This window comes from Pelecanus crispus, chromosome 13 (assembly GCF_030463565.1).
Source record: "Pelecanus crispus isolate bPelCri1 chromosome 13, bPelCri1.pri, whole genome shotgun sequence".
NCBI lineage: Eukaryota > Metazoa > Chordata > Aves > Pelecaniformes > Pelecanidae > Pelecanus > Pelecanus crispus.
Genome location: NC_134655.1, coordinates 12356668 through 12380410, shown reverse-complemented (window position 1 = coordinate 12380410; position 23743 = coordinate 12356668). Strand labels below are relative to the sequence as shown.

Here is a 23743-nt window from a genome sequence, read left to right as displayed (position 1 = left end):
AGTCATTGAATATTCACCTGTGTTCCCTTTATTTTTGTAAAAATGCACCCATGCTTATCCTGCAGACAGGAAGAAAAGTGGAGGTCCTCCCTGTGTTTTAAAGCCTGTCCTTGTCTTTTCCTGCATTTTTTGGAAGGATTCATAAAATGGAGTTGCCCTGATGGAAGAAGGCCAAAGGAGGCAATTTCTGTTTCTTTTCCTTTGTTTGCCTGTTTGTTTTTCCCCGAGCAAGGTACCACAGCTTTACTCCATCTCCTGCTACCTTCTCACCAGTCGCTTCCCCCTCCTCTGAGCTGATCCTGTAGCAAAGTGACTCAATCATGCTATTTGTGGCACAACAGTCATTTTTCTTTCCAGCAGTCTCTGATGTCAGAGACTGGGGAGGATGACACCCTGGCAGGTACCTGCCTTTAGCAAGCGTTCAAGTGACCGGCAGGATCAGGCTCAAGTGCTGGATCAGACCCCAAGGTCCAAGTTAGCTCACATGGAAGCCAATGGGTATTTTGTTTCTGACTTCACTGAGAACAGATTAGGCTTCAGATAACTTGTTTGCATGAGTAAATGAAGCCCTTTATTCCCCCGCTCCGCTCCATCGTGAAAGTTGTGTGTCAGAAAAGCATATGCTTGTTTTTGGTAGAATTAGCAAATTAGTGGATGAAGGGAGTGCAGCAGATGTAATATAGCTACATCTTAGGAAAGCATTCGATACAACAGCTTACTCCAAAATTAATTCACACTGGGCTCAGATTAAAAGCAGGTTGCCAGGTCTCCAACAAAAGAAATGCATAAACAGCAGCAGGCTGCGCCGGGGCGCTGATGCTGGGCTGCTGCGGGGCTGGAGTCAGGACTGGAGTTCCCGACCCCCTTCCCCAATGAGTTAGCAGATCGCATAAATCCCAGAAGGCCAAATGGGGGCCTGGAGCCCAGATCCAACCCAGAGGGTATTCTTATCTCTGCAAACACGAAGCGGGATGTGTGGTCTGCGATGGGAGGATACAAAACGGCAGAGCTGACAGGGTTTTTAGGAGGTGTAACCTGGCATGATGGTGCCTGAACTCGTCTGCCCCCCAAACACCTTGCAGGAATTAAAAGTGCCTGTGAAGCATAGGAGAGTTGGTCACCTGTGGCACGCAGCAGAGAAGTGCTAAAATGATGTGGGAAGTCTGCAATATGAAGGGAGCCTTAAAGGAGCTACCCACAAAGACAAAGCAGTCAACTATTGGGGAGTGGAGGAAGGCAGATAAAATAGTGAGGAAGAGCTGGATAGCACTGGCTGAATTCAATATATTTTTCCTCCTAATGGCTTTTTGTCACAAATTGCATTGGTTTCATCAAATTTTAAACAAAAAATTAGGGAGAAATTTTTCTTTTAAGAAAAAGCATTTCAGAGAATGTTGATGTTTCACTCCTAATTTTATGTAGGGAATTTTTCACTTATGTCAATATTTCCCTCACTATTTCAAGCTGCTTTACTACCGCTACTGACATTTGAGAGTAACATAGAGAATTGTCAAAGGCTTTCTCTGGACCTCCAGGGACTGTCTAGTCCAGCCTTGCCACAATATTCAATAAGCTTTACATTATCACACATACAAGCTATACATTACGGTCTGAGATTTTTATTTCCTTCTCTAGACCATGTAGCATCCATTTGGTAGTGAAACAAGTTGACACTTGTTAAATGCTGATGTCATCAGTATTTTGCTATCTGTTTTCAGAGACCTAAAAATTAGAAACAACTGTATGGAAATTGTATTTAAAATTGTATTGTAGAAACCAGCTTTAAAACATCCTTCATGGAAATCTTGAAGCTATTTGATTTCATTCTAATTAGGGACGAAACTGGATTCCAGCAAAACAGGTGCTTTGAGGAGTCCAGACTGCATCCCTGAGCTCACAGGGGGAGCGGGTGGGCTGGGATTCTGGGAAGCAGGCGCGAAGCCGGGGGGACAGCAAGCGAGATGCAGTGCCTGGCTGGCGAGGAGCCCAGGCAATGTAAACTGAGCAACTGAAGAACTGCAGAGGAATTTGATGAGGGAGACTAAATCCTGTGCAGAGAGAATGAGGGATCTCCTCCTGTGAAGGTGGTAGTGGTGGTGGGGATCATGTACATGTGTTTTGTGGGTTTTTTATTCCTGTCCATGATATTCACTGCAATGAAGTGTGTTTTAGAGATGAGGCAGTTTGGATGCATGCAAAGGTGCCAAGGCATGGTGGGGCTCTCAGCCCAGTGAAGTGCTCTCCTGGGGAAGCAGACCCCTGCTATCCTCATCAGTGTAAATACCTGTTCAGTGCTTAGAGCAAGGGGGAAAGAATTGTCATACTTCAATCAGCTCAAAATCTCCCGTTTTAAACTGAGAGAAACTGGGCATATCTGCTTTGGCAGCACTTAATTTCTGCTTTTCACAGGGGTCAGCTTCCATCAGTCAGTTGCTCCCCACAAGGTAGCAGCTCCTGGGGGACATCAGCCCTCGCATTGCAGCAAGCTGCTGCTGACCCACTTGTGGACCAGACCTTGTTTCTGGGTGAGGCAGCAGCTAGAGCAGCACTTCTAGCTCACCTTACATAGGGAAGCAACGCAGGTTAACAGATGTATGTCAAGCATCCCACCTGCTTGCTCACCCAGCACCAGGTACGCTGTCAGAGCCCCCATGCCACCCTGCTGTGTGATGCCTCCAGGGCTGCCCTGCCTGCTCCCCATGGCTGGGGCTCTGCTGGAGCTCATCTTGGGGACTTCTTCATAGCTCCCATCTCCAGCACCTCTCTTGATCAGGACCCAGCCCTGTCCGTATTACATTTCCCAGGTCCCAGACTGGGGTTATTGGGTTCTCCAGCTGGTAGAAAGGTTTCTCCTGCTCCTGTCTCACTTGAAGCCTGCTGTTTGCAGCCATGGCCTTGTTCTCTCTGTGGGTGTTATTTGATTTCCTGTGGAGAAAATGGCCTGATGAGTTAAGACAGAGGATTTTTTTCTGTACTGAGGCCACTGAGCAATTTTATTCTCCCATCTCACAGGCCAGAAGGGAAGAAATCCATGATTTTTGCTTCCTCTTCCCTCCCTGAGAGAGGTTTCTCTGGAAATGTGAGAGATGATTCAGGTTCTACCTGTCTTTAGTAGCTCTGCCTGCTCCCTCCACAGGTTAGGCAAAGGCAACAGAAATCTCTCATTTGGCAGCTAGGGTGCAAAGAGTTGGGCTTATGTCCATCCAGCTGGCCCCTTGGAGCTAGTCCTGCAGCCTTGTACTGTTCTCGCCATGGACCTCTGCTTTGGGCCAGCTCCTTAGCATAAAGATATGGGGGTGGGAGAAGAGTTTGTTAAGTGGGTGAGGGGAAACAAGAATTTAATTAGGAGCTCAGCTCCTCAGTTGAGGTTAAGGACAGATCCCCTTCTGCATTTTTGGCTCCTAGGGTTGGGATGAGGGACTTAGCTGGAAACACTGGAAGGAAGTTTAATAATATGGAATTTCAGAATAATCTTAGAAGCTGTGGAAGAAGTTGGAGCTCACTAAAACAGGATAAAGCAGCAAGCCAGAGCTGCTTCTCCATCCTTAATGTTGCAAGAAGAGAGGCAAGCATCATCAGGGCCTGGCTGGAATTGCTGCCTGTGCTATATCTCCTATAAGTCTGACTTGTTTATTAGCAAAAATAGAGGTCAAGGAATATCCACAAACAGCTGATTCTCACTGTCTCCTCACAGATCACTGAAACAGCTTGCATGCCCTGAACCCCATCTCACCCTGGCAGCACCTCTTAGTCTTCCTGCTTATCCTATCCCAGCTACCCATCTGAGCCCACCCCTAGACCCTGTCTATTCTTCGGCCAAAGCCCACATGTTTAAGTCATGGGTTACTGTTTTATTAATTCAACTTCATCTCAGCCTGATGTTGAAGGAAGAGACCACCTGCTCCATTAAGTGCAGGTCACTGTTGTCTGAAGCAACTGTAACAAATGAGTCTCTTTTTAAACTTGTTCCTCTTGGGTCTCTCTTGTCCCCTAGTCCAGCTGACAATTTGCCAGACGCACAGTGCATTTGGAATAGAATAAAGAGGCAGAAAAGCAGAACCTTGCAGCCAAGGTAACTCTGCTTTGTACACTCCCAGGGTGGAAAGACAGTTGATTTAGATGACTGGTACCCTGAGTACTAGTTTACAAGAGCTTTTTTTTCCTCCCCCATCTGAGTGCAGTGCACACTGTTATTTGTCAAAGGATGCCTATGCAAGCACAGATGCTTTTGGAAACAGAGTGACCTTAGCAGGATTGTGCCAAGGCTTATGGAGTCAGTTTTAGGCAAACAGACACAAGGGGAAAATATTCCATATCCTTGCCTTGCTCTTGGTTCTAACATGACCTCCAGGAGTTTGCAAAGATCAGACCGTGTCAAAAGAATGGCAAAATTCACCACGGGTTTATAAATCCCTCCAGGCCCTTCAAAGTTTGTGCTTACTGCCAGGAAGAAGGTGACATTTGCCAGCATGTTTTTGTGACTGACTTTCAGAATGTACAGAGTAAAAATTCCATTTTTTTTCCCCCATGTTCAGCAAAACAGCAATTTTGCCTCTCTCTCTCCTCTTAGTCACCAGAATTCCCTTACGAGTCTAACTTGCCCCATGGGGTGAGCCTGCACAAGTCCTGCAAAACCCAGGCTGCTTCCATCCGTTCTCCTTATTGCTGCAAACTGCTGTGAGCTTTGGGACTCTGTATCCCAGGGGACAGGAGCATCTTCAGCTTCTTGGGAGTTCTGAAATCCAAAAAGTTGCAACCAGCAACTTAAAAAATTGTTTATCTTTTGCTGTGAGAATGTTTGTGTTAGTCCCTGCATAATGACACTTAACCCATACCTGCAAAATAGGGTAAGTGCCTGAACTGCAGGCTCTGTCTCCCCTTGAATTAGGAAGGCAATGGTGGGGGTATTTGTGTTATACGCCTTCTATTCTCATCCATATACTGAATTTTAGGTAGCATCCTTTCGAAGCCAAAGGTATCAGGGAACATTCCTGGGCACTGGACATCAGTGGCCTCATAGTCATTTTGTTTCCTGGTTTTGGTCTGTGTCCACAGTCTCTTGGGCATTTCCCAGTTAGAGCACAGCAGAGGCTGGTGACCATTCTCAATAGGCATTTTGCATGCAGCCAGACCCTTTCTCTGGAGGGTAAGAATCTAAGTGTAGACAAAGGCTGTTCCGTACCAATTGACATTGGCCCAGAAACCAGTGCCAGGCATGTTTAGTTTGCTGGTATAGACACAGTTATGATGCAGACAGCACAGTAGTTTATTTTGTAAGGATGAGCTTAAGGGGCAAGGGACCCCACTTGCTTTAGGAACCCCTCAAGAGTAATAGTTTTCCCCTCTCTCCCACCCAGTCCTCCTTAGAGAGTCTGGACCTGCTCCTTTTGAAATCAGATGGTATTTTGGGGAAGTTGGGTTTTGCCTCTTACACTTGTAGCTGGTGAATTTGGTTCTACCAAAAGAATGGAGATGATCTAGAGGATGAATGGGTAGCTGAGGGCCTTCAGACATGAAGTTTGGTAGAGGGAGATCTGACTGGAGCAGGAGCTGAAAGGGCAGCTACCTTGGAGGCAGCCAGCAACAGGATAAGGAGGAGATGGAAAAAAGACATTCAACTATGGCAGGTTTTAATAGCAGGTTGCAGCTCTATGCTGCTGTGTGTCTGTGAACTTATATAATAATTCTAAATAAGACAGAAGAAGCCATTAATAAGTAAACAGTGATGAGGAGGATCAGAGAGGGAATGAAATGGCTGGTGGTGTTTGTGTCAGAGAACTGAAATATTTGTGGAGGACTGATGGCTTGCATAAACTTGAGCATTCCCTTCTGAGCTGCAGCTGTGGTGGGACAGTCCTCTGCCGCTGCCGGGTTCAGCTTGTGGAGCAGGCAGTGGTGGAGGGACAGCAGGGTGTGGTTGCATTACCCTTTCTGTGGAGCAGCCTCAGGTGGGCAGAGCTTTCCTCATTGTAACAGAGACCAAGCACTCACCCTGTGTGACTTAAAGCTTCATGGCTGCTTTTCTAGAGATGGTCTTTACCTCTCCTGGGGTTGAAGGATGCTCTCCTGAGTGAGGTTTCCGTGCTACTTTGGCTTCTGCTTGGATCCACTGGGTGCTGGCAGAGAAGGGGGATCTCTGTCAGCCAACAGCCTGACAGAGATGCTCGACATCTCATGCATGCATGTCCCTTTTTTCCTTCTTTTTTTGAGATGTATGGTGGTTTCTCCACAGCCCTGTCTCCCCCGAGATGAACTGTGTCTGCCTGCCAGCTGTGAAGCAGAATAGCAGGGCAGTGAGGACTTGGCTGCTTGGTAGCATGACTGTCTACAGACCTCAGGAGAAATGATTAGGGCAAGGGCATGAATGTCTTTTTTGTGGGGAAGGAGGTGTAAAGGCTGTGACATATGAGGGGGCTGACCCAGAGGCCCACTGGGTGGGCAGAGATTGAGGGAGGAAAGGGGAGCTGGAGACATGGTGATGGTGGCTGGGCTCGGCAGCTGGAGGGAGCGGGACCGCTTCATTGAGCACATCGTGCAAAGCGCAGGCGAGCCTCTCCCCTCCGATGGGCAGTGTCTCTGTGAATCGTCGTCAAAGCAGATGAAATTTCACACCACACAAATTTTTGAATTTATAAGGGGAGGGAGGTGGGTAGAGAAGTGGGAGAGGAGGAGGGAGAGGGAGAAGACGCAGCCTGGCCAGGTGCCAGCGCCTCTTGCTAACGCCACAGGGAAGGTGGCATCCTTCCCCAGTGTTCCCTCCGGCCTCCGCGCTCCCTGCTCCCTTTCACTTTGGTCGCATCTCCTGGAGGCGCAGCGCGCTCTGTCTAGAGCTGTTTACAGGGCGATGGTTTGTTCTCTGTCTCCTCATCTCCTTTCTCACAGAGTGAGTATCCACTCCTCCTCTGCTTTCTGTCTTTTAACCTCTCATTCTTCTCCAGCTCTCCTTCCCCAGGCTGCTTTACCCCTTGCTTCCCCTGATACCTCCCCTGTGTTCCCTTACCCCTTACCTCCTGTCCTGCACTATCTGCTCTCCTGTCCCTCATCTCCACTCCTGCATCCTCCATCAGTGCTCATGCCATCATCACTCTTTGATCTTCTCATTTTTCCACCTCTTACTTTCCTTCCACCTTTATTGCCTATTAACTCTCTTGAGACACCCAGGAGCTCTTTAGTGTCAATCCCCACCATCTATCTCTCCATCCAGCCCTCCCCATGCTGTCTTCTATGTGCCAAGCAAACACATCTCTTCACACAACAGCTCAGAGCATATCAAGGTAATACATTTGTACCCATCAAAGCATGAGGGAGAGGTTGGTCCTATGGCCTTCTGGACCAGAGGTGGCATGTGCTGTGACCCCACAAGGTTGCTGGGGTGCCTGAGTTTTGCTCCCATTCCCCTTTGGCTGCGAGAGATGAGTGGAGCCTCTCATCCCTTTATGAGTCCCACCTGCCCACAGTACACAGCCACCAAAGGAGCTAGAGAAATCTCATTGGCCTCTCTAGGAGCAAGTGGATGTTGAGTCAGTCACAGAGGCCACAGGTGGATGTTTCAGCAACAGTGGCAGGTGCTTGTATAAAGCAATGACAGGATTGTGGTCAGGGTCAGGGACAGGGTCACCCATGGACTTCAGACAAGGTATGGCAAAAGGAAGCTGGTGCCCAGGATGCTTTTTGAGATCTGAAGTCTAAAGAATTAAACACCGCCTTCCTCTCTGGGATACCACTTGCTTTATCCCAAGTAGGGCTGGTTGATCAGGGTTTAGGAAGCCCAGAGGCAGGGCCTGAGCTGAACCTGGTGTCCCAGGCCAGCTTCCCCTTGCATCTTGTCATGCTGCACATCCAGGTGCCCCACATCCAGGCGGGCCTGTGATACTGGTGTCTCCGGGCTTGTCGGGTGCACCTCACCATGGGTACGGCATCACAGCTGAAACGTGCCATATGAGCAGGTGGCTACAGCCCAGGACAGCTGCGTGCGGCTCTGAAAACAGAACAAAACCTTCACCCTACACGGTCCCAATTCTCACCCGCCCGAGCAGCATTCTATAGGCAGATCACCAGGAGAAGGAGTTTGGGACCTGCAGCCAACTGGGGTATCTCTGGAGGATGCTGAACTGTACAGTGTGGATACATCCGCCCTTTAATCAGAAGGAAAGAGAAATTATCTGACTTTTGAGGACAGATGCCCTCTTAATCTTGTTTTTCTCCTTTCTGTCCTACCTGTCCTGAGGTGCTCTTCTTTTTGAATCAACAGGGCTAAATTCTGCCCTGATGTAAGTCTCTGCTGATATAAATTGGTGTGATCTTGCAAAAATCGTTGGAGTGTCGCTGGATTTATGCTGGCTGTTAGTGTGAGCAGGATTTGGCGCATGGAGTGTGGTAGCCATAGCTCACTGTGTCGTGCTCTGCATTTCCAGCCAGCACTGCAGGTGATAAGCAAATCCTGTCAAGAGACGAGAGGGTCCCTCTTGAACCAGAAGAGGCTTCTTCTGGATGTCCTTTGTGTGGCCAAATGAGCCAGCCAGGCTGCAATTTTGGGATGGACACTGTGGAAAGGTTTTAGCCCACAGGGTCCCACAAATGGGGTGGAAAATTTTCATTTAATACATTTTTGCATCTCACACTTTAGGGAAAACAGGAGAACGCATTTGTAACTGCTATTTCCCACGGGTGCAGTATAATATATACAGTATATGCCGTGTGCGGCATAGAGGGATGAGTCATACCCGTTCGTGACTCTTTGGTCTCAGTGCCTGGCCAGGATGGACTCTGCACCTGCCACTTCGGGCTTTCCTGGCAAGGTGGAGCTCCCCCAAGGTGTGCTTCAGATCTGCTCCTCCACCATGGTCTCCTGTGTCCAGCTACCCTGGTCCAGTAGGATTAGGGTGGGAGAGGCATTGAGTTTCCAGCAGCCCTCTTAGACATGCCAAACTGGGAGGCTGTAAAAGCAATACATGCAATCCCAAAGCCATGGTGATAATTTTTAAGTGGCTCCTGTCCTGTTATCCTTCTCCCCCTCTGAGCTTTCTCCTCCACCCCAACTGCATTACAGATAAAAGGGTTAAGAGCTCACTTGAGCCCCCTGCTCAGAGAGAGGGCAGTTGCAATGTTGTATCTAGACCCAGTGAGGATATATATAAATTCCCTCCGTCTCTTTGGATCTATTTATAGCACGGCAGGCAGTGGCAAAGGCTCTCCTCAAGGCTTCATCTCCTACAAACAGTCTTCACAGACAGCAGAGAGATAAATTTAGCACACGAGATTTCTTAAAGAGCCAGCAGCTCTGCGGGGCTGCTTGCCTGCCCTGCTACAGCCCCCACCCTGATACCCCCCCCACCGGGGCAGCCCTCTCCTGCAGGTTCTTACCCCCTTCTTCTCCCTCCCTGTTTCCAGTTTTCTGTCCAGCTTCACCCATTCTTTTCCCCTTTCTGGTCTGTTTTTCTTTCATTGATGTTTTTTCTTTTTTTTTTTTTTCCCTTCTTTTTTGCTGGTTTGCCATCTCATCCTCTCTGCTTTCTTGTTTTTCCTTTTTTCTTCTCTTTTCTCTCTCTCCTAGGCCACAGGGCTCAGAAGATAAAGCTTTCTCGTTAACAGTTCACTGGTTATGCCTACATAGTAAAAAATGTGTAGCTTGATTAATGCCTTCCAGATGGTTAATTGAAAAAAAGAGGGGGGGAATGCACCATCTCTCCCCTCTCTTCAGCACTCTGCACACATACATTGCACAGGAAGAAAACTGCATTAAAGGGTGAGGGGAGCAATATATTTGAGAAATAGGGACAGCCTGTTAACTCCAGGACAATGCTGCCAGGCTGGTGAGTTAGGCGTTGATTTGCTGTGTCCCCACTTCTTGCCCTCTTCCCTCATCTATCCCACCCCAAAATTCGCTATTCCAGAGAGCGATGCTCCTTCTTGTACAACATGTAACACACACAAACCCTCCTCGCACCCTCATGTGAACCTCACTGCGGGCACTGTGCCACTCTGCCCCACCCCATGCTCTGACACCCCCAAAGCAACACCAACCCTCATTCTCTCCCCATATTTATTTTTCGGGGGGATGCACACACATCCATGTGTCTTTCATGAATCTTGATCATGCAGTCGGTTGCACAAGAGTGACTCCGTTACCAGAGCCCTGAGGCCACAGGAGCAGAAAGGGCCCGTCAGTGGGGTCTGGGCTTTTGGATTTGGTAATGCCAAAGTGGGTGCAATGGACGGGGCATGGGTGGGTGGGGGGCTGCAAGCAGGGTCATTGGGACAACTCAGGAGTAAAGGGGGGTGATAATGTGGTCAGCTCTTCTTCTCCATGGGTCATTGCTGGGCAATTTAATCAATTCATCTTCTGCTTTATGGACACGTGTCGGCTGTCTCCCTCTTACAAACTGACATGCCTCTCCTCTTCCCCCCACTGCCTGTAGCTCTGCCTACTCCCAGTTTCTTTGTCTCTCTCAAGGGAGAGACAGAGGAGGAACACAAATCCCTCCCTACACTGTTAATAGAGATACTGCCTTGCTGACGTGAGTCACGAAGGTTTTAAGCTGTGCAGTTGAGTGTAAGCTGCATCCAGCCCCCCGCCCCGCACACCTCCCACCATGGATCTCCCTGGTTTCCAGGGAAACAGCGGCCCCAAATGCTGCCTGACTTTCATGTCTGCCTTTCATTTCTCCTTTTTTTTTTTTTTTTTGTAAGAAAAAATGTACAACTAATTTTTTTTCTTCCTCCCCCTTTCAGGATCACCACCACAGCTGCTTGCATGATGGACCTGCGGAGGTACCCCCTGGACCAGCAGAACTGCACACTGGAGATCGAGAGCTGTGCGTATGCCTCGTGCCCACCTCCGCCACGTGGTGCCACCCAATGCCACCTACCCCAACTGCAGCTTCCCAGTCATGGGATGCCTCCCAGGGGTGTTATGGGCCACCCCTCCTAGAGGATGTCCCCTGGGGCAGGACCAGGCTTCCTCATCCAAACTCCATCCTGAGGGAACCTCGTGGGTGAAATGCCCAGGAAAATGGAGGTCTAGCAGCAGGCTAGGCATTAAAATCATTCTCACCCTCAGAAGGGTGGTGGAAGCCTCCCTTAGCTCCAAGAAATCTCTGGGAGCCAGCCCTTGCTCTTGGCTGGCCCCGCTCCTCATGGGAGGTGGGACCCGAGCTCTCCCGCAGTCCCTCCCTGCCTGGATCTTCCCTTGACTCCTATGGAAATCTCTCCCAACTGCACTGATGGACGAGGTCCGGCTCTCCCTCATAAAAATGCACTGCAGTATCCCCGCAAGAGCGGTCCAGAGCAGCAGATCTCACAGTAATGATGATGCAGCTTCAGTGGTGATTATCAGAGAATTGCTTTTTTCATAAAAGAGGTCCCACAGCATCCATAGTTGGAAGGCACCGTGCCGCCTCCCCAGCCCTGTCTGCGCCTGGGAGCCCCCTTCTTGCTCGCCGCTTGGGTTGCTCGGGATGTGCAGCCATCGCAGCACTTGGCGTGGCGGGTAATGGGATGTAAATTAGGTCCTGCTGGAGACACTAATGACATGTCATTTCTGGCACTCCTTAGCATTTTGAGAATAGTTCATGGTACAACCAAGAAAACAGAAGGCAGAGAATTACCCACAGTTCCCCATGTTGCAATTTTGTTCTTAATGGGACATGTCAAGCCAATTTGTTAGTCGGAGCTACGTTTCCTTACAATATTTCTAAGATCCACGCAGAGATGAAAAGATTCAATCGTTTCCTTCCTCAGAGCTTTTGTCTTTCAAACACTTGCACATTTGAAATCCGCAGGGTTTAATTTTGTTTGCTTCCAAGTCCACAAAACTCTGGAATAACAGTCCTTTCATGGCTGGCTTGAAAAACAAAGTATATAAGCCCCCCCCAAAAACAAACCACCAAACTAGCCCTTTTGTGGTGCAGGGGTGCTGGGTTTGTAAAGCAGCAGCGAGCAGCTGGGGTCTCCTTCCCCACAGTGGTTCAGGGCACTTATCTGCGGGAGATAAGCCGGTGCTGGTACTGCCTGTTGATCCCAGCCCTCCATCCCGAAAATAGCCCTCACTGTGCATACCCCTGCCTAGCTGTGTGCCAGGATTCAACAAAAACCTCATGAGGCAGGCAGCAAACAGGCTGTTAATCTGACGTTTTAAGACGTCGTATCAATACTTTATGATATTTCAGGTTGAAATGACTTGTCTTTGTGAAAGTTCTTTTACTTTTTAAAGGTAAAATGGAAATTTGGTTTTCTTTTTAAAGCTAGAAATCAAAGTGAAGCATTTATTTTTAGACTGAACAACCTTTCCCTTTAGAATCACTTTAAAAAATGGCTTCCCAAAAAACACATTTGATTTCATATTGCATAATGCCATAATAAAAAAAATATACAAAAATTGGTACCCAATACCAGCAGATCATAGAATAAATGGAATAGAGCTAGTTAACTGCTAGATCTCCTAAAATTAGTTACTGTAATTTGACATTTTCATTGCTGATCAGGAAGTAAATTTGAAGTCACTGCTGTTAAATTTGTGGATGATGAAGATAGCAGTCTGCGTGGCTTGCTTGCTGCACATTTGAATACCTCCCAATCTGAATACATCCAGAATGCATTTGAATACAGATAAATGTGGAGGTCTGTGCCTGGGTGCCGGAGTGCAGGCAAGGCTGCCAGACTGAGGGACTCATACCCACATGGGTATCGACTGGGGGAAATGATAAAGGGATGGCAGCCCCGAGCACCGCTGCTGGAGGTTTTCTAGCAGGGCTATGACAGAAATGGCTGGAGTGAGCCTTGGTTATATAAACCAGGGGAGCCGTGAGTCAGAGCAGGGAATCGATTGGCCCCTGAATATGTTGCCGGTGAGATGGGGAAAGGGACTCTATCTATATTTGGTTTCCAAAATTTCGAAAGAAAGTCAAGAAATCAGAAAAGGTTGGGAAAAGATGCTAAAAAGCAGTTCAAGGGCTAAAGCAGATGTTTTGCAGTAAGAAACCTAAATAGCTCAATCTGGCTTGTTTACTGCAAAGAAGGTGGAGAGGTGACTTGTTTACAGGTTGGGTGCACCTCTGCAGAGGGGGTGGGCTGGGTGAAAAGGGCTTGGTAACCTCCTCGAAAAATTCAGAACAACCACCAGAGCCTGAAAGTCTGAGCCAGATGAATTCAAATGTAAAATTGCACACAATGTTTTTAGCTTTGAGAGTGTTTGAGCCACTGGAATCAACCACTGGGAGGGCTGGGGGACTTGGCTGTTTCTTGCTGCTTTCCACACTTGGTCTCAGTGTTCTGGGAGAGACGCTGCAGCCAGATGCAAATACCAGTTCCTGTACACAAAGCTGGAGTACTCAAGTCAGTGCAACAGCATGTGACACCCCAGTGCCTGCAGAAGGTGGACCTAAGGGTCCTGAATACCTGTGGGCTTGTGGGTATGAGTGCTCTACCACTTACTGCCATGGGAGTAGGAGCATGCTATGTGGGAGGAAGTGGAGCCCTGGCTTAGGTGATTTATACCAGAAGCAGATCTAGCATGGCATTTGGAAGATTGTTTGTTTTGTTTTGTTTTTTTCGTACCCATGAATAAAAGCAGTAATGAGACCACAGGATGTGGTCTTGGAGACTACACAGTCATCAAATAATTCAGTTTGGGAAGAGACCTCAGGGTGTCTCTAGTCCAGCCCCCAGCTCAAAGCAGGGTCAGCTATGAGATCGGACCAGGTTGCTCAGCTCTTTGTCCACTCGGGAGCGGCAGGATGACACCACCCTCAAAGGTTCAGCTCTGATCTGGGGTAACCCTTGCCCCTAAGGCTAGGTAGAAGAATTTCTCTTCCATAGCTCTTCATTCCCCTGATCCCACTACTATACTGGTGCTGGTTTTGGTGGCAGCTCTCCCTAGCAGACGTTAGCCTTGCTGGGTATTGCTAGCCAACTGCCTCTCTGCTGCAAGGGCTTCTGGACAAGGCAGGCTGTCATGCTGCAGTACAGGTTGTGAATAAAAGCTGTCTGTGGGCATAGTTGAAGTTCATGCTCTAAAAGAAGCCTTGCACCATGCCCTACCAAAGCCTGTACACAGAGGTGCTCCCATGCAGCTCTGCACTTTGCTTAGAATAAGAGGCCACCCCTTGTGTAGCAACAGCCACAGTGCTTCAAAACCCAGCTTGCCACAAGTGGCATTAATTTTCAAGTGGAAATTAATCATTTCCCACAAGGGCAGCGGGCAGGGCTCTGAAGGTCACACTGGTGGGAGGGGAGCTGCATGACTTCATCCCCTGGGCTTCATTCCCCATGAGTCCAGAGCATGTGGGGACTCTTTTTCCTGGGACTGTCTCAGCACTTCCAGCCCATGCAGCCCTGTCTGGCATGTATAGTTTGGGGTTAAAGTAAGAGGCTGTACCCTTGGCTGAGTTAACAAATCCATTACCCTGAAACACAAGGGATGAGTATTTGCTACCAGCCTGTCTCTCTCTCCTCTTTTCTCCCACTACTGCTCTTTTCAGACAGCACTTGGTAAAAGCAGACCCCAATCTCAGGGATGCTGTCCACTTTCCAGCTCTAAATTTTGACTGAGAGTACTTAGAAGAGGGAGATGATCTGATGCTCAAATTTCTTTTCAACCACTGTTGTAAATCTTTTTCTCTCTGGAAATTTTTAATACTTTGATGCCCTGTTTACCTAGTCCCCACTAGAATGTATTGTGTGGTCTCCCCCTTCTGGTAAAAGTAGGCAGTTTTTTGAAAAGCAAGGTGCTGAGTTTGGTGCATTTGACAGAAGTTTCTGATGCCCAAGTCCCTGTCATGTCAGCCATGGAGATTATGTAGTGCAAGTCAAGGCTTGATGGACCACTTCTCACCATTTTTTTCTGAGTTCTAGCCAGAAGTGGGAGTTCTGACCAATTTTTTCCTCTTCTGCTGGGGACTGTACTGCCAGGCTCAGCTGAGAAGAAAAGTACGTCAGCAGGGAGGGGCTATGCTTTGGTGTGGGCTTTCCTTTGGATCCTCTTCCAGATCACCTTAGTGAAAATGGGGCTGTCATCTGCTTCAGCTTGTCAGCTTAGTTCTCTCTCTGTGCTTCTTCACCTCTGCAGATGGTTACACGGTTGATGACATTGTCTTCTTCTGGCAAGGAAATGATTCTGCTGTCACAGGGATGGAGGTGCTAGAACTGCCCCAGTTCACCATTATTGAGCAGAGGCTCGTCAGCAGGGAAGTGGTCTTCACCACCGGTAAGTCTCTGCTGAAGGGATGCGATGGAATGTGCAAACCTTCTGCTAATCAACATCAGTGTGGTGGTTGTTCTGATTCAGATGCCGAGGCACTAACTTAGGATCTAGGCTTCAACTTAGGGTCCTGTTCCTTTTCTGTGTCCACCAAGTTTGCTTTTTTTTGGCTGTTTCTCTTTGGAGACTTATGGGATCATTTTTTTGCTGCAGTTGTTTTCATTTCTTAGTCAAAACACCAACTGAGCTCAAAACAGAACCTCTTTAGAAGTTTCTCAGCCTTTACCTTATTTTTATGTGGTTTGCAACTGGCTCTCAAAGCTAATGTAAGTGCAATAGTAAGCAGAAGAATATATCAGTTGAAAAGCAAGTGGTCTATGAAATGATGCAAACCCATCTGTACATGGCAATAAAAAGACCTGGAGATAATACCTTGGACAACTCAGAAACTGCCAGTTGGAAAGTTGGAGGGATTTGGATTTTGGTTGCTATCTTCACTTTGATCTGGCATGGAGTTCACTGCCAAAACAGCGTGCCACACACCTGTTATATAGGACAATTTTTGAAATGCCATGAAATCACAGCCTGAGTCTATCAGCAGTGGTGGCAGATGGTGATGTTGTTACAATAGTGCCTCTGGGACATGCTGGAAGCAGGGTCCCATTGCAATGGTAATCTAGAGACCCACAACAAGAGGCAATATTCCTCCAAAAGATGTTTGCAGTCTAAATAGGTAAGACCTTCAAAAAAAGACTGGTGAAGTACTGTGTTCAAGCTACACAAATGGCACATAATGGTGAGAGAACATAACCTCCTTTTTCCCAGTCTACCTCCTTGATCATTAAAGACCGTTGTTCTCTTGTTATTTAGCTGCCAGCCCACGATTACATCCATATTTCAGGCTGCTGTGTTGCCTAAGGGACGGAGGTGGGAAGGAGGAATGACTTGGACTTTGTTTCACAGCAGTGAGAGAGGCCCTGCTTTGTCCCTGTCAAAATGACCCTGCTCCAGTGGAAGGACTGTAAAAACACTTACTGTCTTCACTATCCCCATAAGGTTTGCTAAAAGATTAGGAGGAAGTTGCAACAACTTGGAAAAAAACAAAGACCTACAGATTAACTAACAGTACTCTATTTGCATATGAATTTACCCAGTCTGACCATAACCCATTTTTAGAACAGCATGGGAAAAATATGATTCAGATCTTCATTGCTGTTTGGTGGAAAAGCTAGCACATGAAACACTGGAAAATCGTCTAACTGCATCCAGATATAGGGTTAAAGTCTCCTGTGTAAACCTGTATCAAATTGGTACGTACCATAATAGCAATTTCAGCACTGAACAGACATTCTCCTGTGATGTCTGATATAATAATGTAATTCATGTAGAGTTTCCTTTCTTCTTAATCTTCTGAGCTAACTAAGCAGACTCTGAAGAGCTCCCTTCCAAAAACTGATGAGTCTGCAAAACCAAATGAAGACAAAAAGAGAGTTTTCTCATTATCCCTGCCTCTTGAGACCATTTGCCAAATAAAATTTCAATTCCTAACCTAAGCTCTTACCATAAATACAGCCTTGCCCTCCTCTCAAACAACGTCTCCCTTTAATATCTCATTGACAGGTTCATATCTACGCTTATCCTTGAGTTTCCGGATTAAGAGGAACATTGGTTACTTCATCCTGCAGACTTACATGCCATCTATTCTCATCACCATCCTGTCCTGGGTCTCCTTTTGGATCAATTACGATGCTTCTGCTGCACGAGTGGCACTGGGTATGTACCTTTTCATTGTATGTTGAAGAAGGTGGTCTTTGAGGGAGATCAGCTAGGATGGATGTAAGAAAGAAAATACCTTTTTCTTTATGAGGAGGCAGCTAAGCAAGCCACATAGTCTGTCAAATTTGTCCCAAATGGAGGACGTTTTTTCTAAGAGCAAACTTCAAATTTTCAGTCAGAAGAGCTACTTTTTTTGTTCAGAAGTATCAGTGCTTCCCAAGCTTGAGTCTGTATTACTTGAATCAGTAAAAGTTCTACCATAAATTTTGGTGGGTGCAAGTTTAAACTCTATAACAAAACCATAAATGGTTTTATTATTCCCCCTTTCTTTGCCCCAGATTTCTGAATATTTAGATTACTGTTTAAATATAGACAATATAATATATTGTATGTATATAATGGTCACAGCTTCTCAGACATGTGAGACTCTGACGTGCCATGAGCCCACCAGTTCCTTCACTCTAGTTTGTACTTGTTTTCTTAAGAAGAGAAGTCTGGGCACCTCTTGGTCAACAGGTGTGCCAGGACTGGTTATTGGATGATAAATGCTGAGGGTGGGTACCCAAAGAGTAGTAAGGATGGTGAGTGAATGGCTAAAAGAAAAAAAAAGAAAAAAGAAAATGAAGTGGCATTACACAATGATAGTTTAGGCCCCATACAGACACTTTTTGTAGCTGAAGACCTTCATAACCAAGGCAAATGTGGGACAGCAGTTAAAGTCCAAGTTCTTAAGCACATGCTCCCCTAAATAAGAATGTTTTCCTATAAGAAGAAAAAAATGAAGTCTTTTAAGCAACAGAAGGGAAGTGGGGGTGGATTGCAGATGAGGATTTTGAAGAAGGAACAGGAGAAAGGGGGGATGGCTGGCATATGAGAATGGGGCTGTGCAACATGATAGAAAGTTCAAATGAAATAGGAGAGCCAAGGAGGGAGAAGGATTTAATCTGTGAGTGGGAAAAGGCTCAGAAGGGCAATAGAGCACACGTAGAGGCTGGGTCTTACAGAAAAGGTTGGGGGCTTAAATTAGCTCTGAGAAGACAGAGTTTGAGAAGACTCAGAGGAGGGATGGTTTGTACAAAGATATAAAATAGATGATTTGGCTGTGCTTGCTTGGAGAGGCTGGAGCAGGGAGACAGGGAGGGAACAACAAGAACGTGGTAAATTAAAAAGGTAAGTTGCATTGACAAGAGTATAATCAGTGAGAGAAGAAAAGGAGACCATGGCAGGCATTGCTGGCACAGTGGAAGTACAAGCAGAAGGGTGGACATGAGATACACAGCTGCTGAATTTCTGCTGACATCTGGATTCAAAGGAGAAGACAGAAGAAAAACATTGTAGATCAAGACTGGAACAGATCTCCCTAAACTATTCCTGACAGCTCTCTATCTTGTCCTTAAAGCTATCTTGTCCTTAAATCTTGTCCTTAGCTCTCTAACTTGTCCTTAAACCTCCAAAGAAGGAGACTCTGCAGCCTCCTCTGGGCACTTTATCCCCAGATTTACCTGCTCATACAGTCAAAAAGCTCTTCTTTGCCTCTGTCCTAAGTCTCCATTGCAATTTGTCCAGTTCTTAATGGAGATGTGGAGAACATTCTATTCCCCCTTTCTTTGCCCCAGATTTCTGAATATTTAGATTACTGTTTAAATATAGACAATATAATACATTGTATGTATATAAATATATCTCCCTTCTGTTTACTCTTCTGTGAACTGAAGACTATTAGTTCTTTAAATCTTTTATCAGGAATGACACTAAAGACATGATGAGGGTGAAGGGGAATAACAGGACAAGCAGAAGTCCTGGTCCAGGTCCAGAGAGGTTTGAGAGCCATCACTGTAGAGGTAGAGCTGAAACCAGAAGAGCAAATTAGGGTCATGGAGACTAAGAGACCTGCCAACAGAGATGAGGAGGAGGGACACTAGAAGAAAAGATCCGCAAGGTAGTAAGAAAAGCAGGGCAGCTGAGATAGAGAAGTGGGAAAAGAAGACTAGGTTGAAGAGGAAAACTTACTGACCCCAAAAGAAGCATGAAGGCTCATTGCCATCTTTTTGAAGCTGGCAGAAGACTGTCAAAGAGACAGATCTGAGGCCACTCTGACAGTCCAGAGAATGGAAGAGGCTGAGAAGAAATTGAAGAAGAGGACTGAAGCTGTGAGAGTAATCATGGTGCACCATGCTCTTGGAGACTGAGTAGATGGGGAAAAAAGTGTTCAATGAGACCAACAAATGTTTATTTAAGATGTAGGAAATATGAGTAGGCCTAGAAAGGAGAGCATGAGAACTATGGGAGGAGTGTGTACAGTTGATAATTGAATAGTGAGTGGTAAAGCTGGTGAGAAGAAGGTGGAATTGATGGGGTCAAGGATGTAGACAGAAGCCTATGAGGCAGGCAAAAAAAGAGGGAGCCATGAAGAGGGAATCTCTTCACTCTTTCTCCTATTCATAGCACTGGAAAGACACAGCAGATTATAAATTCGTGTCAAGGATACTGATGCATTCAGTAGTGCCTGGGGAGGCCTGATGAGTTCATGAAGTGGAAAAAAGGGAGGAGAAGAGGTTGAGAGACTGAGAGCAAAGCTGAATGTTTCCTACAACTCTGAGGGAAAGAAGGAGGATCAGGGAGGACTTAAAGAACCAAGGTCCAGAGGATGTTGATCCCCATCGTCCTGATGATACTCAGCTTTGACTTTTTCTCCCATTGTTGGCAGCTCGTTTATTTTCTGCAGCAATTTGTACTGGGCAGCTGGGCTTAGAATACTGACAATTTTCTTGCTAGATGCACTGCTCCCATCCCTCCTGAGGTTGTCCAGCTGGGAGGAGGGATGGGGAAGCTGAGAGTGGCATTTCAGGAAACCATCCCACCTTGGTAACAGAGCACCTACCCTCTCCTTACAGGGGTCACCACGGTACTTACAATGACTACCATCAACACCCATCTGCGGGAGACTCTCCCCAAGATCCCTTACGTCAAGGCTATTGATGTTTATCTCATGGGCTGCTTCGTCTTTGTGTTCCTGGCGCTCCTGGAGTATGCTTTTGTCAACTACATTTTCTTCGGGCGAGGCCCCCGGCAGCAAAAGAAACAGAGTGAACGGATCAGCAAGGCCAATAATGAGCGCCACCGTTATGAGGAGAAGAGGGTGAGAGAGCAGGTTTGTCCCCTTCTTTCATTGTGGCAGGAGAATTCAGACTATCCACTGTTCATTCAGTCCTGGGTGAGCTGTGGAGCAGCCTTTCTCCTCATCATGAGAGATGAACTCCAGTTCCCCTGTCTGGTGATTACTGGGAATTTTTTCTCCTTGATCATTTTGTCATCATCCTCAAGCCAGTCTCATCAGGACCATCCTCTTGCACAGGGAAGGTGTACCCAAAAGTATCCCTGTGACTTTTGGTCCTACGGTGTTGGCAGAATCACACTACCCCGCTCAAAATTTTGCTGCGAGCACATGTGGCTAGTCCTTCAACTCCAGCATCAGTGGACAACATTTTCAAATGCAGAAGTCCAGGTTCAGAGCTCACAAATGACACAACCAGTGGTATTGTTACACAGAAAACAGTTCAAAATCATCCCTGATGGTGTGGCCCTGTGCACATTGTGCACAGGACATCTCTGCTACCTTTCTCTCTGTCTTCCCTGTTCTAGGTTGACCCTTATGGTAACATCCTCCTCAGCACTCTGGAGATGAACAACGAGCTGCTGGCCACGGACATGATGAGCAGCGTTGGCGACTCTCGAAACTCTGTCATGTCCTTTGAAGGCTCAGGAATCCAGTTCCGCAAGCAGCTGGCCTCTCGGGATGGATTTGGTCACCACCCAACCCTGGACCGCCACGTCCCGCTGACCCACCACGCTGCGGCCCGCAACCGTGCCAACTGCCGTCTCCGCCGGCGGTCATCTAAGCTGAAGCTCAAAATCCCAGACCTGACAGATGTCAGCACCATTGACAAGTGGTCACGAATCATTTTTCCAATCACCTTTGGATTCTTCAACCTTGTTTACTGGTTGTACTATGTAAATTGATGCCTGCAGCCTCTGAGAGAGATAGGGACAGACACTCAGACAATGACAACACAGGAGTGTTGTGGTCTTTTGGGTTTGGGTTTTACTCTTTACTATCATTATCATTTATTCCTTTGATTCATTAGATTTATTCTAAGCTTACTCTTCTCTTTTCAGCACATGTAGAACCATGGAGTGTGGGGGGGCGGTAAGGGAGAGAAGGGTATATGGGAGGGGGTTTGGTTTCAGGGAGGGATGTGTTTGTCTCGATTTTGGTTTCCTGCTGAAGGACTTAAACCATTGTAAAAAAACCAAAAACCACCAAAAACAAAAAAAAAAAAGAAAGGAAAAAAAAGAGAAAAAAGGACAGAAAAAAGAAAAAACAAACAAAAAAAACAACAAAAAAAGAAAATAAAAAAAAAAGGGGGGGAGGGAGATTTAAAGAAATTGAGTCAAAAACTGGTGGAGGGATGGGTTATCTTTGGCTGTGCTCACTAATGCGCTATCCTCACTTCCATTTCACTACTGAATTTCATCTTTCTCTTCTCAGTATTATTATATTTTTTTAATCTTTCTTCTGTCACTGCTCTTAACCCCTTCATGCTTATTCTTTCCTGGATTCATGAGATGGTGGGGTTTCATTCTCATGCTATGAGATTTCTCTTTTCTTTTTCTCTCTCCCTCTCTCTTGCTTACAAGCCTAAAAGAATCTTTTAAACCAACAAATAAAAGAATATTTATTTTGGAAGAGCTGGGAAGGGGGGAGGACAAAGCTATTATTTGGGAGGGAAGGGACAATGTGGGGTTATGGGGGGGGAGGAGGGAGCTTATCAAAAACAAAGGCACATTTGCAAGTTGCCTTTTTCCACCTTCAGGAGTTTGCAAGCTGTTTTTCCTGTATGAATGTGTGCGTGTGGGGGGGGCACATCTCTGTGTGTGTATGTGCGTATGTATGTAGATACGGATGTGTGTGTGCAAGCATGTTTTCTGGGGAGGGGAACTGGGGAGGGGGGTTTTGTAATGTCTTTTGTAGAAAGAGAACACAGATGACATTTAACCGGCAGTGTTTTGGGGGAATAGCAGGGTTTTATTTGATCATTGCAACTTTGTGATGTTGGAGGTCAGAGTCCCAGCTTGTGTTAGAGAGACAGAGCTGGGGAGGTAGATTGTGCAAATATACACTTGCTGAGGAAAGAGAGGGCTTTGGGGATCAGCAGTGGGACAGTGCTGCTGTTCACTGCTGGCATCTGATCTCTAGTAGTCTAAGCTGATTCAGTCCTGAAAGGAGGGGTTGTTCCTAATCATTCCCACCCTGCATCTTTCTTACTGAGTCTGGGGAGAAAAGCAGTTGCAGGACTCTGAAAACTCAACCCTTCTCCTCCTCTACCTGTTCCTTGTGCCAGACAAGGGACTTCATGCTCCAGCCCACTGAGTGACCATTGTCTACAGCAAAGTGCAGGAAAGGGTGGATGTCATTTAACTTTGTTGTGCTTCAGGATAAAAATATCCAGAAATGACAACTATCCCCTTTCCTAAGAAGTTCAGAAGCAAATGGTGGGCTGGCACCCTCTGATCTGTACTGCTTCTGTCATGCCTTGCTTTATGTCTGTTAATACGTGTAGAGGGTAGAGAAGAGCACCCTGTGTCCCTTCTTGCATAAGAGGTAACTAAGGATGCAGCAGAGCTCCATGGAGCATCATCCCACTGGAAGATGATGGTCTTCAAAGACTGGGCAGGGTGAAGGTTGCAATGAAAATGCTGAGCTTGTCAGTGCTTGTGGAAGCCCCTAAGTCTGTAGCAGCTTCCATCCACAGGCACTCATTATAAAGGTACAGAAGGGTAACTTGGCCTTGGACAGCAAGGTCACCTTTTTCCAAAGGAGCCAGTGACTTTCAGGAAAATCACCGAATTATTGGCCACTTTGGCAATCACTGATGATTGATAATCTCCCTTATAATATTAATAAAAGCCATGAAAATAATGAATTCACAAGTGCAAAACTTTAACCCTAGGGTCATTTTGCCATTTCTGGAGTAATGATGAGAACCTTGTTCTTACCTGATGGAGGTTTTTACGTGCCAGACACACACACTCTCTCTCTCTCTGCCTTGAATCCAACCATTCCTTTATTTTCCTGCTAGCATTCTCTTCCTTTTTCCTTGATTCCCATTGCTTGGGAGAGCAGAGCGATTCTCTGAGACCAGGGAAACTCCTGTTTTTCAGATGACAGATGCATCTAATGCACATCTTTTCATTCACTAATTTATGTCTGTAGAGTGCTATGAAAATCTGAATCACTGGAGGCCTGACCTAGTAGCACTGAAGTCATGGAAAGTTTTGCCTTGACTTGGATGAAGCAGGATCAGGCCTCATCAGAGTAATAAGTATTGTTATTTTTATATCGGTAATGAGTCTTATGCATTTTACACTAATAGAATCCTAAGCATAAAAGTAGAACATCCATCTTTCCCAATCACCCCCAATCTCTGTCTCCTTTTCTCATCTTCATGCATGCACACATTCGGTCCAGGCCTCCCTGGGCTCACCAAGGTTTTAGCACAATTGTTAAGTCAGACTTAGATTCCCAGCTGCCCTGCAGAACAGTCTCTTGCTGTTTTCTACATTCAAGAGTGATGCTGTTGAAAATGTTTTTTCCCAATGTTATTGCAGTTTACAGTCTAGCTGGGTCTGTATAGGAATAAGAATTTGAAGAGTGAATGGAGCTGGATGATACGGCTAGGGCAGGATCAGGTACTTTTGTCTACCCGATAT

General features: G+C 46.5%; 1 protein-coding gene across 2 annotated transcripts in view; it reads left to right on the top strand.

The window, feature by feature from the left end:
* LOC104035998 (gamma-aminobutyric acid receptor subunit beta-4) overlaps positions 1–20992 on the top strand; it is a 73477-nt gene extending 52485 nt beyond the window's left edge. The window contains exons 5-9 of one of the 2 annotated variants that reach the window (XM_009489459.2): positions 10732–10814; positions 15065–15202; positions 16817–16969; positions 19867–20111; positions 20615–20992. In XM_009489459.2, the coding sequence (XP_009487734.1) occupies positions 10732–10814; positions 15065–15202; positions 16817–16969; positions 19867–20111; positions 20615–20992 (997 nt within the window). Of the gene's footprint in view, positions 1–10731; positions 10815–15064; positions 15203–16816; positions 16970–19866; positions 20124–20614 lie in introns of both variants that reach the window. The other variant, XM_009489457.2, reaches the window with a different exon arrangement.
* The last annotated feature ends 2751 nt before the right edge of the window (positions 20993–23743 follow it).